The sequence below is a fragment of the Schistocerca nitens genome, chromosome 3 (genome assembly GCF_023898315.1).
Source record: "Schistocerca nitens isolate TAMUIC-IGC-003100 chromosome 3, iqSchNite1.1, whole genome shotgun sequence".
Classification (NCBI taxonomy): Eukaryota; Metazoa; Arthropoda; class Insecta; order Orthoptera; family Acrididae; genus Schistocerca; species Schistocerca nitens.
Genome location: NC_064616.1, coordinates 645390179 through 645410132, shown reverse-complemented (window position 1 = coordinate 645410132; position 19954 = coordinate 645390179). Strand labels below are relative to the sequence as shown.

At 39.9% G+C, this 19954-nt stretch overlaps 1 protein-coding gene across 9 annotated transcripts in view; it reads left to right on the top strand.

The window, feature by feature from the left end:
• Positions 1–16433, top strand: part of LOC126248599 (uncharacterized) — a 214846-nt gene extending 198413 nt beyond the window's left edge. For all 9 annotated transcript variants that reach the window (XM_049949727.1, XM_049949732.1, XM_049949728.1 and 6 more), the window contains 4 exons: positions 5717–5883; positions 10723–10905; positions 13521–13618; positions 16134–16433. In XM_049949727.1, the coding sequence (XP_049805684.1) occupies positions 5717–5883; positions 10723–10905; positions 13521–13618; positions 16134–16176 (491 nt within the window). In that variant the 3' untranslated portion in view covers positions 16177–16433. The remainder of the gene's footprint in view (positions 1–5716; positions 5884–10722; positions 10906–13520; positions 13619–16133) is intronic.
• Positions 16434–19954: the final 3521 nt, after the last annotated feature.

Sequence of the window (19954 nt, the reverse complement as noted above, 5' to 3'; positions counted from 1 at the left end):
CCTGAATTCCAAAAGAATCAGGAGCACTGCCATTACAGTATCACTTGTGGGAACCATACCAAAGTAGGTATGGAACACAAGAAAAGTATGAGTTGCAGTTAGTAGAGAATACACAGATTCTGTATGTGGCTTTTGAATCATAAACATCAGGAGGAATGGCAAGAGGAACCAAGCAAAGACTTATTGGAAACAGATAGAAACAGGTGTAACATTATGGAGCCTGATCATGGGGAAACTCCTGAACATTATCAGACATACTGGCATGTTTTTTCCAATAAACTGGGGCAAAGGTTTAATGCATGTCAAATTGGTGACACAGTACTGTTTTAGTCAACTGTATGCAATATCAGTAAAGTGAAGGAATGTCGTTTTTAATCCACCAGATTGGCCTGGGTAGTTATCGAAAGAAGTTCTGGGCCTTACACTAATTCGATAAGTGCTGTAGAAAAGAAAAACAAAGGTGTATGGTCATTGCTTGACGTTAGGGAGCCAAAACACATTTGCTTGTCCAGAAATATCACCCCACAGACTTAACCGAAATTGTGCAGAGAGTCCAGGGAGCATGTTTCATACTGGATCTATCCATGGGTACTGTCAAGTATGTCTAGTGGAAGAGACATGGCCCCTAATAAGCTTAGTTTTTGAAGGGGGGCCTTTCCAATATTGTCCTCCCTTTTGGACTGAAACTCTAAGTAGCTTGTTTTATTTGCATTAGACCAAATACTAGGCCTGGAATCAGTAAACGTCTGTGTGGACAATCTTGCATTGCAACCAAAACTTTCCAGCCACACTGTGAAGTCCAAAAGCTATTACACACCTTGCAAGAGGCAGGAGCAACTGTTGATCTGAAGAAGTGCAGACTCCTCTGTGAGAAGATTCAAATTTTTGGAGAATGAACGAGTACCTGGAAAGGTATATTCAGATAGTGAAAATCTAAATTTTGTCTGGGAATTTCCAATCCTCAGGAACAAGAAGCAGCTGCAGATTTTCATTTGTTGGTGAATTTTTACCAGAAACTGGTTAAGGGGTTAGAATTCACATACGTTGCTCTATTTTAATTGCTAAGGAAAAATTATGTTTGGAATTTGAACATGGTGTCAGGAGGCCTTCGAAATAATGAAGGCAACACTTCTCAAAAGCCTACTTTTAATGTAACTTTATACCTTTCCATGGTTGTGGTGGAGAATGGAATTGGATGCAGTTCTAAGAAACAGTAACTGAAACTGGCACCAAAATTGGACCATTGTTTTTGCTAGCAGGTTTCTGGACAAGCATGAATGCCGCTACTCAGTAAGTGATTAGGAGGCATTGCCGCTGTCTTCACTTTCAAAAGATTGTGTACATATTCATTGGGGAACTTTACGTGGGTATATACAGACCACCAAGCTGTATCATTCCTTACAACTTGCAAACTTCTGCACAGTTATTTGACTAAATGGATGCTTGCATTTCAGGATGATCAATGTATCATTTACTGACCTGGGAGAGGCAACATGGTCACAGATGCACTATGTACATTGCATGTCATGGATGGGGAAATAGAAGCAGAAGGTAATGGGGAAGGAAAAGAATTCAGAGTCATGGTATTTCTGAAAGCATAAGGTCAGAAAGAAATACAGGGTAAATTGATAATTATAATCATGGAGCAAGGGAAGGATGAAAGGCTAAATAGAATACGGCTGGTTGTATATGGCAAGAGAGAGGAATAAATTAAAGAAATTTTACATCAAATGTTCAATGATACATTGTTCTGTAGATCCCAGATATTCAAACAACTGGAGATTTTGCATACCTGAACATGTAATCATGAAAACCGTCAGGGCATCTCACAAAAGTGTGGTGACTTTGGGTCTTCCAAGGTGAGAAATATACTATCCATGTCTTTACACTTTACCAATCACTGAGACAAGTATGTAAAAGAAAACTATGTGATATCTTCGCCAAGTAACTAAGTCCTATATTCAAAGAGGGGTGGGAGAGATGCAAAATATTATTCCACAGTATCCATTCAAACTGGTGTGTGTGGATCTGGCAGGACCTTTACCGAGTGGCCATTTGAGAAGGGCTACCAGAAAGGCTTTAATGAGATGTTTGTTAGTTCAATTTTGTCAGAAGGTAGCTGTGCAAAAGGCAGTCCTGTTGGCAAATGGTCCGCAGTTTGTTAGTAAGGTGTGAAAAGAGAGATTGAAAGGGGTTGGGATAGGAGAAAGTGCGGTGAGCATGTGATTCAGGAAATCAGGCATTAATTATGAGCAATGGTCTGGTAGCACCAAACTATGTGGTCAAATATTCTGAAAAAGATAAAAAACTCTTTAAAGGTCATACCTCCTGAATCTACCAGTGTTGTTGTGGAGGAAATTGCTTTCAGGACAAAGCTCTCATGCTGGTAGAAAGAGAAAGTAGCTTATCCTCCATGGTACAGTAGGAATAGAATCCATATTTGTGAAAAGCCAGCTAGTAAGCAGCACCTTACGGGAGCTCTATTAGCAGGAGTGGGAAATGGCCATTGAAAATGTCTGTATTCTGCTCCTGATTATGATTAACTGGAAAGCTTGAAAGTGAAATAATTTTGTGGAACAGTTTGAGAGCTCGTGAAATCGAGTAGTTGGGCGGTAGCCCTCCAGGGTGTTGGAGTCATTGACTCTCTGAAGTGGAGATGCTGATTCAGTAGTAGTTTTGACATCTGTGTTTGGCAACTTAGTGATCCCTGAAGTATTTGTTCCAGTGTGGAAAACTGAGAGGACTGGCAATAGTGTTTCCTGTGCATGAGTGTGAAGTGCTCAAGAGCTTTACAGTTTTTTTATAGGAGAAAGTTGCTTTTTAGTGAGGGTGCACATGGTCAGTTGGTGAATTTATACAAGTGTGTGGTAGGCTGAACATCTGGTACAGCTACTGAAACCTCTTGTTGGTTACTGACCACACCAAGTTAGGAACTGAACAGAGTTTGTGAAAGTGCTTCAAGAGATACACCTGGACAACAGTGATCTCTTAGTCAGCTTCAGTATCACATATCTCTTCACGTGGGTACCACTAAAAGATTCCATGGTGTTACTAGAATCACCTTAATAGCAACACAGTGGAACTGTTTTGATGCATGCTTGTCACCACTTACTTAAAATGTTATGGAATGTTCCATGAACAGATAGACTGAGTCGCCATGAGATCCCATCTAATGCCAGGCAAAGCTAACCTAGACATGGAACACTTCTAGGCAACAACTATCAAAATTGTGTGCCTGCAACCAAAGGTGTTCTACAGATATGTGGACAACATATTGATGATTTGGCCACATGGTGAAGAAAACCTGCTAGGATTTCTGTGCCACCTTAACAGCTTACATGATAATGTCGGGTTCACAATTGAAGTGGAAGAAATTGAATTCCTGCAGTTCCAAGACATTCTGATAAAGAAGAACCCTGATGGAACGCTAGGATATTCAGTCTGTCAGAAGAAGGCACACACAGCCCTGTACCTAAATGCCAGTATCTGCCACCATCCAGCACAGTGCAAATCTGTGCCCAACACTATGGTACACAGAGAGTGAGTTATATGTGACAAGGAAAATGTGCCTATGGAATTGCAGCATCTGCACAAACCCTTGTGCAAGACCTGCCACTCAGAGGAACAAATAACATATGCTCTCCTGTCAAGCAAGAAGAAGAAATAAAACAAACTAGAAGCAGAAATGAAGTGCTTGGCATTCCTTCCACAAGCAGTGTTGCCCACAGCCAAGAATGCCAGGGTAATTTAGAAACAGAGCTTCAAAAACTATTTTCTGCTCAATGGTTAAAACAAAAAGTATGCTTCGATCACACAAAGACCAACTAGTCATACAAACATCTGGCATGTACAGCATCAGTTGCTAACGCAGCGTGCAGTACATTGGCCAGATACAGCGATGCATCTCGCAGTGCTGTTCAGAATGTAATGTGCATTCACCTCAGCCAGACTGACAAGTCTGCAGTGGCAGAGCACAGTATCAATGAAAGACACATGTTTGTTTGTAAACAGTCAAAGCTGCTGTGCATGTCAACAGGTTCTCGGGTTCAGTCATCAAAGAGACAGTGGAAATTAGAGTACATGACAATCTTGTCAACTGAGTTTTCAACTGACTTCCACATGGGATGTGATGTTAGGAAAAATACATCAGCAACACTCTGATGTGGAAGTGGTAGAGGCAGCGGGTGGAACAGACAGCCAGCACCAAGACTAGACACCTGGATGCCCCCTTCTACCAGTGGTGGGGGCCCCACACCACCACTTGTCATGGCACGATTGTCGCACCTGTTGGGTTCTTGGAAGAGGAGTCTTCAGTCCAGTAGCTATAAAGAAACTTAACTGGGCATAAACCAAACACTTCACCTACACCGAGCGAGGTGGCGCAGTGGTTAGCACACTGGACTCGCATTCGGGAGGACGACGGTTCAATCCCGTCTCCGGCCATCCTGATTTAGGTTTTCCGTGATTTCCCTAAATCGCTTCAGGCAAATGCCGGGATGGTTCCTTTGAAAGGGCACGGTCGATTTCCTTCCCTCACCCGAGCTTGCGCTCCGTCTCTAATGACCTCGTTGTCGACGGGATGTTAAACACTAATGTCCCCCCCACTTCACCTAAAGATAATGAGTAGGAAACTCATCGAAACATCGTGATGATACAATGCCACGCTGATTTACGATATTGTTTATTTTGTATTTGTCCATTTTCATTGTGAAGAGAGACTGGTACCTGTAGCCATCCAGGGTTTATTTAATGACTTTCATTATTACATTTAATTATCTTTTAGGAAAACTGTTTTCAAAAAGGGATTAAAACACAACAAATTTTTTAATGTTTCGTTTAGAGCTAGTATTAGGCTCATCATAAACTTCATGTCAGCCAACATTTTTTAAGCTTTGTTTAAAATCTTCAGCAGTTTTGTCATAAATCATTCTCATTGTTTTTGAACTAACTGTGCATCATAATCTAACAATCCATATACCCCAAGACAGGCATGTGTTTCTTAATTTCCACTTGTATGACTACATAATCTATAAGGGAACTACTATCTGGAGCAACTTCATAAGGGAAATTTATGACTGGTACTAAATTATAAGTGGCTAACAGCACCTCATGATTGGACCTTCTTGGTCCGTGAAGTATGCTGAAATTGGAAAAATAGTGACCACGGAACCTATGTATGATTAGAGTTATGTTCTTTCATGCACTCTTAATCTGTTGCACACTGTTAAAACAACATCTGTACACATTCTTTTTCCCAGTTACCTAGTTCTTTTTTAATCTGTCAGGAATAAAAGTGGAATATCTTTTGTGTAAAAGTGAGATTGTTTGAGTAGTGAAAGAGCTATATGATATGATTTGCTGCCAGCAGAGAATATAGACAAAAGTTTTTTTTTATATACCAAAGGAAAAAAGAAGGCAGGAAATAATCTGATGAGGAGCAAATATAAAATGGAAATGAAAACTTACGCTGGGAAGCAAAGTGGAAAACACAGTAAAAAATGTATCCTAAAAAGGAAAAAGAAACTTGGAAATTTGTTTTTGAAATTTAGTTTGTTATGTATCAACCTTGTTCATAATTTATCGCTGTCTGATTATTAAGAGGCAGTATAGAATATGGGACATAAAGAAATTAAAAATGCTGCACTTACATTAAAGCAATTCTAAATTGTCGTTGGGCAAAATATGTCTCCAATATTAACCATTTTTTTTGCTGTAGAGTTTCAGAATGAGGGACGAATGAAACACTGCATTGAAACTGAGCTGAGAATAACTGACTATGAGGAACTTAGTCAAAAATACTGTGAAATAAAATCACATTTTAAAAAATTAGGCTCCAATGGCCGAAGGAAGTTTAAGAAATACGTTCCACAGCGACTGCTGGAGGTGAGTCTTTCAAAGATTACTGTGTCATTTAGCATGGTAGTGACGTTTTTATTAACTGCTCCCATGTATCACAAATTTGCTTTCCAAACAAACATTAATTGCTCTTTTCTGTATATTAGGATACCTTAAGCACATGACGTTGCCTAAAATTTGCATTATTAAAGTGTGTGTTTGATATAGAGTGATGTAAAATGGTGAGGAAGTTTTTGAGACCATTTCATTGGAATTCAGTTAATTAATTAGTTTTCACGTTATTAAGGATTTTTGGGTATTATGGCTGGGGATGGAAATATTGCCTGTGCTTCAATAATAGCTTCATGAAGGTGTTACCACTGAGTTGTGTTTAATGCAGGAGACTTATTACATTGAGTTGGGTTCACTCATGAATCATCATAGCTTTGTATTAGTTATGATACCTGTCAACTTATATTTTTATATATAAATTTAGGCAAGCTATTTTTATTTAAATTCTCTGCACTTTCCAAAATCCTTTCAGATGAATAGCACATTGATCCCTTGTACAGCTCTCATAGGATATGAAAAGGGGATATCCCTCACTACATCTGTAGCATACAATAAACTACATAAGTCCCTTGGGTGTGGCTACATGACAAGCACCTTAGGGAGTTCAGTGAGTGCAGTGGTTTTCAACTCTTTTCCTGGAAACACTTCCAACTGTTCTATGGAAGAAATGTTGTATATTTGAGTCATATTATACATTTTTGGCAGTCATTTATTTGATACCACCTTCATGGAGTCAGTATGTTCAATCTCACAATGTGTCCCATATTTATGTGTAGTTGCAAGATCATTGCAAAGTTTATCACAGTATGTTGACAGTCCCCATAACTTTTCAGATTTTAATAGTTCAAAATCTTAAGATTCATAATGTATATCAAATCTGCTGTGGTTAAAAGTGTCATTTCATCAGTTTGTCTGAGTTATTAGTCGTAGAAAGTGAAATGAATGTGATAACTGGATCATCACGTCAGTGTTCCTTTGTATCAATAGTTATTGGCTGTATAATATAACAACGAAAATAATCAGTTATTGACAATGTAATGTAAATGGATAGATAAAAAATCTATTCACAAAGCGGCAGCAGGAGAACACAAGCACAAAAACGTTTAACTTTTACGAGCTTTTGGAGCCAGTGGCTCCTTCTGGCAGAAGAGTTGAAGGGGAAGGAAGAGGGGTGAAGAAAAAGGGCTGGAGAGGTTAAGGAAAAGGGGTACAGTTCAGAAAAGTTACCCAGAACCCTGTGTCAGGAGAGACTTACCGGATGGTATGAGAAGGAATAACTGATTGTTGGGGACTGCACTGGACGAGATTTGAAAACCTTAAAGGTGGAAGACAGGGCAGTATGCAAGACAGAGATTACTACTAAAACATCATACATGAGTTAATAAGAGTGAAAAGCTAAGTGCACTGTATGTAACAGAGGTGGGAAGGGGACAGCAAAAAATAGACAGGCCAGGAAATGACAGATGTAGAAAACTAAAATAGAATGACGAAAGTAGTAGTTAGTGTGAATAAATGCTGAGAGGGAAGGAATTAACATATATTACTGCCAGGTTGGTGGCGAGAACCAAGGACATGTTGTGCTAGTTCCCACCTACAGAGTTCTGAGAAACTGGTGTCTGGGGGAAGATTCCAGATGGCATGTGCGATTAAACATGCACCGAGGCCATGACTATCATGTTGTAGAGCATTCTCTGCAGCAGGATATAGTGTGTTGCCCTCTGCCTATGCCCATGCCCATTCATCCTGGCTGATAACTGGGTGATAATCATGCCAATGTTAAAGTCTAAACAGTGTTTACTTATCAGCTGGAATATTATGTGTTGTTTCACAGGTGCCTCTCCCGTTGATAGTGTATGTTTTTTTTTTCAGTTACAGGCCTTGAATAGGTGGTGGTAGGAGGTTGCATAGGTCAAGTCTTGCAGCAGGGACCATCACGGGCAGGGCAGGGTCGTCTGAAATACGTGTCCGTGCCACTCCCACCACACAACTTGCTTGTCACCATTGATGCCATTACCCTCTATACCAGCATCCCCCACGTACATAATCTGTCTGCAGTTGAACATTTCCTTAGTCAATGCCCTCCTGATTCCATATGTATGACATCCTTCTTGCTCACTTTAATCAACTTTATACTTACCAACAATTACTTCACATTTGAGGGGCCAATGTACAAACAGATGTGGTGTACAGCCATGGGAACCAGGATAGCTCCTTCCTATGCCAACCTCTTCATGGGTCACTTGGTGGGGGCTTTCCTGGGGTTCATAAGCCTTCAGCCCCTTGTTTTGTATAGATACATTGATGATATCATTGCCATATGGACTCATGGTGCAGCTACCCTGTTAAAATTCCTGGAATCTCTAAATACTTTCTCCCAATTAAATTTCATTTGGTCATATTCGGAATCCCATACCTTTTTCCTTGATGTTGATCTTGTGCTTACCGAAGGCCAGCTACACACTTTCACCCACATTAAACCTACTAACAAACAACAGTACCTACATTTTGACAGTTGCCATCCTTTCCATGTCAAATGTTCCCTCTCATACACCCTTGGCATTCAAGGCAAACGTATTTCTTCAGATGCAGACTCTTTACAGCAATACACCATCATACTCACCTCAGGCTTCACTGGATGTAATTACCCCAACATCCCAATTGCCTAGTTCAAAAGCAGATTTCCCGGGCCATGACATCCAATCCTGGTAGTGCTGATCCCTCCAGAAAACAACTTCGAAGCACACCACTTGTCACTCAGTGTTATCCTGGTCTTGAATGTATTAATCAGCTACTTTGACAAGGCCATAACTTCCTAAAATCCTGCCCTGAAATGAGATCCATTCTGTCTGAGATTTTGCCCATCGCACCTAGAGTAGCTTTTCGTCACCCTCCCAATCTCCGCAATATCCTTTTCAGACACTATGCTCCTTCTGCACCCATCTCCCTACCCTATACTTTGTACCCCTGTGACTGTTCCCATTGCAAGACTTGCCCTATGCACCCTCCTACCACCACATACTCCACCCCTGTAACTGGCAAAACATATGATATCAAAGGAGAGCACCCAGTTATCAGTCAGGTTGAATGGGCATAGGCAGAGGGTGTATACCAGCAACACAGCATGCTCTGCAACAAGACAGTCATGACTTCTGTGCCTGCTTCACGACACACGCCATCCGGAATCTTCCCCCAGACACCAGTTTCTCAGAACTCCACAGGTGGGAACTAGCACTACAACATGTCCTTGGTTCTCGCCACCAACCTGGCCTTAATTTAAATTAATTCCTTCCATCTCAGCATTTATTCACAGTAACTACTCCTTTCTTCCCTCCATATTAGTTCCCGACATCTGTCATTTCCTGACATGTCTATTTTTCACACTGGTTTGTACCATTTAGTAACAACAATGTTCCTGAATTTGAATTAGTAATGATTACAATGCATTTTCTGTAAAAGCATTTCGTCTTGTTTGATTGACTGTGCAGCTGATACTATGTTGGAAGGGAGCAATCTCTAGTTGATATTTGTACACAGAGTTAACATTAAACATATTTGATCATCTTTCTGTCATTACCTTTCACTTATTTCTTTCTGGGAGTATTAACTAAACTGGTAAATAACTTATTTGTGGTGTCCTTTGCAGTGTAAAGTGATAAGTTGTGAGTTCTTTTCAGTAAAATTTTATTTTGATCTTATATTGGCTCCATTTGAAACAAATTTTATTGTATCTCATAACAACATTTGAATATGTCATTATACAAGTGTTGGAACTTAAATAGTGGCAACTATTTATTCAGAACTGATACAAAAGAGTTACATGTTTGCACTTGTTACTGTCCTTCAAAGTAGTAACCAGTGTTGTGTAGAACCTGTTGCCAATCATGTGGAAGGTGTAGTATACCGTTAGCAGAGCCTGTTCTGTTGATGGTGCGAATGGAGTGGTCTACTGCCTGTCGAATCTCTGGAACAGTCCTGAAGCGAATGCCGCCGCCATTGCACAGCATTACTGTTCATTTTTGGAGCATCACCTGCGACCAGCTTTGGGAAAGAAGTGGTGACACTTTCTGCACAACCCACCCATCATTTTGCACGACAATGCGCGGGTGCATACAGTGCAAGCTGTGGCTGCTCTGTTTGGTCAATGGGACTGGTGAGGAGTGTACCATCCACCATACTCCTCAGACTGAAGTCCTTGTGCCTTTGATTTGATTCTAAAGATGAAGGAACCACTTCGTGGTATTCGCTTCAGAACTGTTCTAGAGATTGGACAGGCTCCATTCGCACCATCAACAGAACAGACTCTGCTAATGGTATACTATGCCTTCCACATCACTGGCAATGGGTTCTACACAACACTGGTCACTGCTTTGAAGGACAGTAACAGGTGCAAACACGTAACTCTTTTGTATCAGTTGTGAATAAATAGTTGCCACTATTTAAGTTCCAACCCTCATAGATAATTTTATTTCATTTAACATTTGAAAACTAGAATTTAGAAGTAATACCAGCAAGATTTATGTGTTTTTACTAGCAATGTATCAAGATTTTCTACAGACTTATTGACATGATGTACAGTGCACACTGCTCTAATACACTGCATTACATTATTTGTATTCCATGTATCCCACAGTGTATGGTCTCTGGGATGTGGAAATAAGTTGGAGACATAAACTTACTTTAAGTGCACTACAGTGAAATGGCTTTACATTACTGTGTTACAGTGCTAACTCTAATTATAAACTTACCTAAAACATTAAGGTGACCATTACACAGTTTTTAATAAACTTATTTTTTATATTTATTTTTGATTAACAGGTTACTGCCAATGATACAGGATCACAGATGAGTGGTTGGTTACTAAAGCGAAAGAAGAATTCTTGGAAGCGTTACTGGTTTGTTCTAAAAGATCAGGTCCTGTACATATATAAGGCTTCAGAAGATGTAGCAGCTCTGGAAACTGTCCCGGTTCTTGGGTATACTGTGGAACAAATGAAAGAAGTAATTTTTGTTTAATTTATTATCTTTCGTCTTTCAGAATCTAAGAATAAATTATTAATAAAACTGGAAATTTGCTGATGTATCAATTCACTTGTGACTGTCAAAAAATCATACCTGCATTTACATAATTCATATCATGAACCAGGCCCTACACATCTGTTTTTCAATGCCACCAGCTGGTGAAGAAGAGCCAGAAAAATATTAAGTTTATTATTTTAAGAGATCTTTGACCATAATCTGTGTTCTATCACATTACCTTAGCTCCCACGAAATTTTCTCTCTATTTGTGATCACAACAGCTGCCTTGAGCTAGATACTTATTTAACCATTTAGAATCATTGAAAGTAGCTGTACGGTGTACCATTAACTCACATTTTGTGGGCCAATGATATCTGCAACAGATATTTGGCCCCTGACATCATCTGGAATAAAACTTAAACCAATCTCTTCTTTTCTACAGGAAACTGCACTTTCACAAAACCTGTTCCAACAGATTTCATCCATTATTGCTTTTTGCATTCTTGTTTCCATTTTCATCATTAACCCCCTCCCTCTCTTTCAACACCACAAGATACTGCAGTTCTTTCCTTATATATTTTGTTAGACCATATACCTCACTGTTTGTTGAGGAAGCTTCCAGAACTCTTACATTTATCATGTTGTTTGATGTATTTGGTTCAGTCTCAAATAACTCATCAACTCTGTTGTTTAGAATTGGTGTGGACAAATGCCTATGAGGCACAGGGATTTTGAAACAGTTAATAGTCACATTTTTTATTTGTCACTGTTTGTTAAACTTATTAAATCTGTCTAGAGGGACTTCAAGAACATGTTCCATTACTTTATCAGGAGTATTTAGACCACATTCTTAAGCCTTAAATATACTAAAATAATTTTTCTTGGTAGTGGATTCATTGGGTAGCAAGACCTACAAATAAATCCGTGGTATGGCAGTGGTTACCTGCATGGCACTAGCCTATGCCAACCTATTCAGGGCCATCTAGAGGAGTGCTTCCAAGCTTCTGAACCATCCAGAATTCCAAACCCCTCACATTGTTCAGATTTATTGATGACATATTCATGATGTGGCTCGTAGGTGAGAACACCCTATCCACATTCCTCCAGAACCTCAACATCTTCTCCCCCACTCCCTTCACCTGGTTCTCCTTAACCCAACAAGCCAACTTGCTTGATGTTGACCTCGACTCAAAGATGACTACATCAGTACCTCCATCCATATCAAACCTATCAACCACCCGCAACAGCTGCCACCCATTCAGTACCAAGAAGTCTGTTCCATACAGACTAGCCGCCCATGGCTATCGCATCTTTAGTGATGAGCGGTCCTTCTCCAAGTATATCAAGGGTGTCACTGAGACCTTCAGAGATCAAATTACCCTCCCATCCCTGTGCAGGAACAGATCTCCCATGCAGTCGCCCACCACCTGTAGTCCCACCGTCTGTCCACAAAGGAGCATTCCATTCATGACTCAGTACCATCCAGGACTGGAGCAACTGGATCACATTCCCCACCAGGGTTTTGTCTACCTCTCGTAGTGCTCTTAAATGAGGAATATCCTACCCACTATCCTTCCCACCTCTCCCACAATGGTATTTTGCTGCACACCGAACCTACCCAATATCCTCTTTCATCCCTACTCCGCCCCTGCCTCCCAACCCCTTGCCTCGTGGCTCATATCTGTGTAATGACATGCTCATTCTTTCAACATCACAAGATACTGCAGTTCTTTCCTTATATATTTTGTTAGGCCACATACCCCACTGTTTGTTGAGGAGGTTTCCAGAACTCTTACGGGTCCTTCCTACCAACACCAGCTTATCGGAATTGCCCAGATGTCAACTTTCCCTGTGGTATATCCTACATTCCTGTTACCTCCCTGGCCTCAACCTTCGTTTGTCCCTGTCCTTCACCTGCCTCTCCCCTTCTCTGCTCCCACTCCAACACTAAACAGTCTTCTATTCCAGCAATGCACTCGCAGTCTTTTCTTTTTTCCCTCCTCAGCTTACCTCCTTTTTCACCCCCTCCCCCCACCCCCCGGCACATAACCTCTCAACTGCATCTAATTGCCCTACCCTGTCCCCACATGTCCCTGCCCTGTATGCTCCCACAAGCGGCACTTTACCATCCCCCACCCCTACCCTGCTATCCCTCCCTCGGCCCACCCCAGTCTCCTCCCTAACCCCACCAACCAGGTTGCTTCTCCTATCATGCGTTCATGTGCAGTTGCTTGCAGCCCTGCCTTGCTGGCCAGAGACAGTGGTCACATGCGTGCGAGTTGTGCTTGCATGAATGTGTGTGTGTGTGTGTGTGTGTGTGTGTGTGTGTGTGTGTGTGTACTTTAGAAGAAGGCCTGTTGGCCAAAAGCTCACATGTTTAGCACTCCTTTGGTTGTGCCTGTCTGCAGCTCAACATCTTCACTACAGTATGAGTAGCAGTCTATCCTTTTCATAATATTGACATTATTACATCCTAGATTTTCCTTTGTTTGTGTTTATTAAGTGTATTGGACAGACATTTTTAATCAATATTTTACTGGATATTTATCCAGTTTATTTTATGTTCAGAAAAGTTCATTCTCCTCTTTTTTTTCCAGCCCTTTGAAGGCAGAGATGCAAAACTTGTGTTCCAGCTGAAACATGAAGGCCAAGCACCTCTTATGTTTTCAGCTGATTCTGAGCACTCAGCCAACAGGTAAGTTTAGATCATATTATGTAACACACACAACATTAAATAAATAATGGTAGTTGCACATTACATAACCCACAATATGCAGGAAACCTTGAACTGCCCCCCCCCCCCCCCCCCTCCGCTCTCTCTCTCTCTCTCTCTCTCTCTCTCTCTGTGTGTGTGTGTGTGTGTGTGTGTGTGTGTGTGTGTGTGTGTCATTTCGTGCTCCCATCCGTGATGACATTGCAGCTGTTTGGCCAGTCACAACTTCTGAAAAAGTGTGTGTTTGTGTGCGGATGTGGTTGGGAGCATGTGGGTGTGGTGACACACACAAAATTTGAACAACAATGATTTCTCTTTTCTTTGTTTATATGTTGACGTACAAAGCTTACTCTGTATAGTTCTGTAGAGTGTATGCTTGATTTGAAACTTCCTGGCAGGTTATAACTCCACTGCAGGGTAAAAATTTGTTCCTGAAACGGTCACTGAAGCTGTGGCTAAGCCATTTCTCCACAATATTCTGTCTACCAGGAGTGCTAGTTCTTCAAGGTATGCGAAAGAACTTTTTGAAATTTTGAAGGTAAGAGGAGAGGTACTGGCAGAAGTGAAACTGGGATAGCAGGTTGTGAGCTAAGCTTGGGTAGTTTAGTTGGTAGAACAATTGCTCCTGAAAGGCAAAGGTCCTAGGTTCGACCCCTGGTTCAACATACAGTTTCAATCTGCCAGGAAGTTTTAAGATTAGCTTGGTTTAAGAAAAATCTGTTTATGTCAATTGATCTATGTTTATTTTCTGAAAAATCTGATCTTTGTTTATATATTTCTTTTGTATATTAAACACACATTAAATCAAGCTGAATAAGCCCATAATCTGTAAACCAGTACTTACCTTATTCCTTGGGCTACAGCTAATGGCCCCAGAATAACAAATTACATTCTGTTGTTCAGTAATTAGTCAAACACGTATGTTGAAAGATGCACCTTAATGGTCCCTTCCCCTCCCCTCCCAAGCCAACTGTGTGGGACCTTGTTCTAAGCCTTTTGGGAATGAAACCTGTGATTAAGACACTGAACACTTTTTTTTTTTTTTTGGAAAGGTGATTTGAAATGCTGACAGGCCATTTGGACTTAGGTTTTGTAATGGTTTCTTTGAAAAGAACACTAACAGTTTTGTTTCTGAATCTGCACTTGTGCTCCACCTCTAATGACTTCATTGGTGATGTGACATTAAACCTTAATCTTCCTTCCTTTCTCCTTCTAGCACCTGTTGAAGATTGCGAGATTAATAATCAAAATACTGTAAATATTGGCTGGACACCTGAAACCATTATATCTAAGGAAATTTCAGAAATCCCTTTGCTTCAGTCCTTAACATATTTGTCTTGCAACAGACAGATGTTTTCGATATTTGCATATAATTTAGTATAACTTTTTCTTTGAAACTACACAAGCATTGTGGAAAGTGCTTGTTGCTGATTATTCTGCACAATCTATGATCATCTTATTTAAGTAAGGTATGCAAGCAAATAAGTGTCACCTGGACATCTTCAATTATTCACTCTTGCTTAAGTTCTTATTGATACCCAGAAATATCTTCCATTTGAGATGACATTGTGAAACTTGCCCCTTCAATGAATGACTGTTTCTAGTAAAAGATAAAGTAGTATTTTTGTTTCTTCTTCCATGTTGTTCCTAATTTCTGACTTCTATTTGCTTGTGATTGATGTTTCTGCCTTGACATTTTCTATCTCAAATATCAGTCAAGATTGCACCATTGACCTTCACATTTTGATGAAGGAACTCCCATTTTAAACTGAACTGTAAGTACGGCTACAGTTATTTAAGCGGTTGCTAAATAAATTCCAACTTGCAATATTCAGAATTGGATGAAGTTGAATGCCAGAGATATTTGTGATTATTGGTTGGCTTTCTTAGTGTAAGATGAGAATTTAACAGATTTGTTTGCCTGTTTCAAGTGAGTGCTGTGACATAGTGTCTTTAGTTTCTTCTATGCATTTTGTATGGAAAGATACCAACATTAAGCATTTAATACATGTAAAAGTAACTCCTACTTGTAAGTAGTGTGTAGGAAAATTGGTCACAGTTATGATGTTTGATGTATATAATTGAGGAACAATGTCATTCTTTTTAGAAACTTGAAAAAGTACACAGATTCAGACCACTCCATTAAAATTACAACTAGGCTGCTGTTTTTGCCTCAATAAACCAGTTGTGGCATGAACTGTACATTTGTAGCTATTTTTCATTGACATGTCAAAAATATAATTTTATGATTTCTCTTGTGTTTATTGTGTACTTTGTGAAACTCTGAAAGAACTGCTCCTTTTTTCAGCATCTATGCCATTGATGTGCAGAGAACTACATAGCCTCTCCTTGGATGAGCTGAGAGCATTTCATATTCTGTATAACAAGACAGTATTATAGAATGCAACTTTTTAACTCATATCGGAATGTACCCGAGTCACTGAATTTTGAATCGATTTTACTGCTGTTGGTGTTACATAACTCTTTTATTTTTTAGGTGGATATCAGCTGTGAGGGAAGCAACAGTTTTAAAGGAATGAAGAAGAAACCAAAAAATAACTGTGGGACCTATTTATATTACTGCCTTACTAGTGTGAGATTTTCTGTTGTCACACTTGCAGCTTTTTTAAAACCATTTTTGAGATGGAGTGTTTTATGGACTGTGCAGCTTGTTAATTTAATACCTCTACTAGCATTGTAAATAAAATGCCACTGTTTGTACATTGTGTAATTTGTACAGTCACTATATTTTATGAAATCTTTTAATATAATTTGTAATAAAGAAATGAAGAAAGAATTTATGTTTTTTTTGCGGATTAAGGCACCCTCTCACAACATTGTCTCATGTATATCATACTTCCTGCAAAATATTTGTCTGATAATGTTAGAGAATTTTATCTTTGTTGGACGTATGGTCTTTTAGGCCAGCCTTTTCTTCCAGATATCTGTCAAATTTGATGTATTGAGCCAAATGTTCAAATTTTCAAATGTGTTTGAATTCATAAGGGACCAAACTTCTGAGTTCATCAGTCCCTAGACTTACACACTACTTATACTAACTTATGCTAAGAACAACATTCACACACACACACACACACACACACACACACGCCTGAGGGGGGACTCAAACCTCCAGCGGGAGTGGCCACGCTATCCATGACATGGCACTGTATTGAGCCAAGCTTGATTTGTGTTATGTAACTTTGCTCATGTAGGACAGTTTTTGATAAATGAAATAAAACAGGAAACTTCAGTTGTATACCTCTGATAGTTCATAAATTTTTACCATACCGATAGCAGTGACAGATAGCTAACTATCGTTGAATGCTTTGCGGAGATCTTAAGCGTTTTGTTAAGTGTTAGGGCAACTGTGTTGTCATTGGTATCACACTCTAGTTGTCATGATGTCTCTGATGCCATTCTAACACAGTTGTTAAGGAAGACTGATATGCTTACATACATTTAATTGTTGCTTATGCTGTTATCAACTGGGCTAGACAGCAATATTTTTTCCCTGAAAGAATTTAATGTGCCTCTTTTGTGTTGTACAAGAACCCACAGAAATTTCAGATAATCTTGAATGTAGTTCTGTTTACTCTATTACTCTCTTTTGTCATGAGAAGTGAACGGTGTTGCTGGACTAGTTTCCTCAAATACATGCCACCGTCATGATGCTTTATGCGCACAGAACCACAGCTGGTGGCAAAATCTTGTGAATAGTGTAGTTGGTATGGACTGCCAAGCCAATAACTTTAGTGAACAGCAAGAATGTCAATTGTTAGTGTACTTCATAGCCCTAGTCCATTCTCAATTGAATGTTTTGGATGATAAACTTGTTAGGTTTTAGTCCATTAAATTTCGGACATGCAGCCACACAAATAGAATTTCCTCCACTGATATATCGGCCACGTATCGTTCGGCCATCCTCAGAGTGAGTCACAAGACTAACAACAGGATGCCAAGCGCGGCCTTATATGCTCCACCGTGGCGGTACTGCACATGCGGGTCACAGATGCTGGTCAGCGGCAAAGAAATACTCTTACATATGCGCCGCCTGTGGCTAAGGCATACAGACATTCAATTCGCTTAACGACGTATATCAGCAGCAGTGACACCATGACGACTTCTCTGCAGTTTAATTACCCCAAGAGCCGGATCCCATGCTTTGTCCAAATTAAAACCATTATCTCTATTTATTAAATTATTAGCTAATCTAATCTCTATAGCTTCTTTGAAGACAGATTCCCAAAAGGAAGAGGTGGATGTTAAAATCTTCACATCACTATAATTCACGGAATGCCCTGTATCAATACAATGTTCGGCCACAGCTGACTTGTCTGGCTGTGATAAGCGTGTGTATCTTCGATGCTCCACACATCTCTCATGAATGGTGCGTGTTGTTTGACCTATGTACGACTTCTCACAATTTCCGCAAGGAACCTGATACACACTCACTTTATGAAGCCATAAATTGTCCTTCACAGAGCTGAGTAAAGCTGCAATCTTCGTGGGGGGCCAGAAGCTAACCTTAACACAATGTTTCTAAAGAATATGGCCTATCTTCAAGGAAAGAGCACCCACATAGGGCAAAAATGAGCTACATCTGAAGGAATTATTGTCTTCTTCACCATCACATACCTGCACTCTAGGCTTTGCATTGAATGCTCTACAAATTTGTTGCAGAGAAATTCCATTCGCTTTAAAAATGGTCTTGAGGTATGTGAGCTCTTCTTGCAAATTATCTTTATCGGATATACAGCACACCCTATGCACTAAGGTCCTGTCATAAATTTGACGGGTAAGGATCTGGACAAAGCTACGTCATCTGCTTTAAGTAAAGGGCTAAATTTTGCTCCTACTCCAAAGACTTTGCCGATATCATCTTTCGTCAGTACCATTGAAAAAGCTATCCAACCACTATCAGAGGATTCTGCTGAAGAAATCAGATTAGGAACCTGTCAAGCAATTACAAAACATCATCCACAAAGAAGCAATGTTTCCAAGGATGAAAGATGTGCGATACGAAAGCTGCGTGAGGATCCTGACACAGTCACCCTGCGTGCTGATAAAGAATGCTACTGTCCTTTTGCCTCAGAAAGTCTACAAGGAGAGGTGACTCACTCTGAGGATGACCAGACGATATGCGGCCAAAATATCAGTGAAAGAAGTTTTATTTGCGCGGCTGCATGCCCGAAATTTAATGGACTATTCATTACGCCACAAGAAGTTGAAAATGCACATTGTTAGATTTTGTCACATTCTGTGAACAACATAACAATAAGAACAATCTTTTAACCTCCATGTTATCTCTGTGGTTGACCTGTGATAAGTTTGTGAATAATTCTCCATCACAATTTATCTTCCATCCTGTGTCCACTTCTTAAAACCGGCAATCACAGCCGTCTTCTGTCACCGTAGTACCACATGCCAGCCTACTTTCAAAGGTGCAGGTCTGAGTTGTTGTTGTTGTGTTATTTTATTTTGGAGCCTAATTTGAAAGCCACTGCATATATGACACTGCCAGGACTAACAGGGAGATTATTTGATGAGTAAAATGTTTCTTCATAAGTTTGTATATGAAACTCGGATAATAGACAATGAAAATGAATATGTTCCTGAAATATTGAAATGGCAGTAAAAATGTAAATGCATTGTGAAATACTGATACAAGAACAACACCTTACATGCCAATCACCCTGGGAGGGGGGTTACATTTTAAATGAGAGCGGGAACAGCACGGCTGTAGAAGTGGGTACAGTACAGCTGACCATTTGCAACTTGTGAATGAAATTATAGTATGGAATATTGAATATGAATTACACCTTTTTCTAAAATTATTGGAATTTGAAAAATCCATTGACTAAGTTCCAACAAAATCTGTACTGAATCGCCTTTGAGAAACAGAACATTGATTAAACTTATGTTAATATACTAAAGAAAAATATGGCTCATTGTCTCAGTAGGTTGCATCAGACTATTGATCCAAAGGCCCGAAGCTCACACCCCATGTGTCACTAGGATGTTTTCTGTCACTTATTATTTCTTTCATCTTTGCTAATGCCAAGTTGCATCGTGATTTGTGTCCACATTAAGTTGTAGGTCCCTGATTAACTTGCTACCTTAAGTCAGTTCGAAGGCTGGAGGAAGATCCTGATGGAATCCAAATTGGGTTTCGCAAAGAGTATTCTGTGGCATTGACCCCTAACTTAGCTTCTGTTTATCACGAATCTCTTGGCCAAAGCAAAGTCCCAAGTGATTGGAAACAAGCCCAGGTGACTCCTGTATATAAGATGGATAAAATAACACACACACAAAATT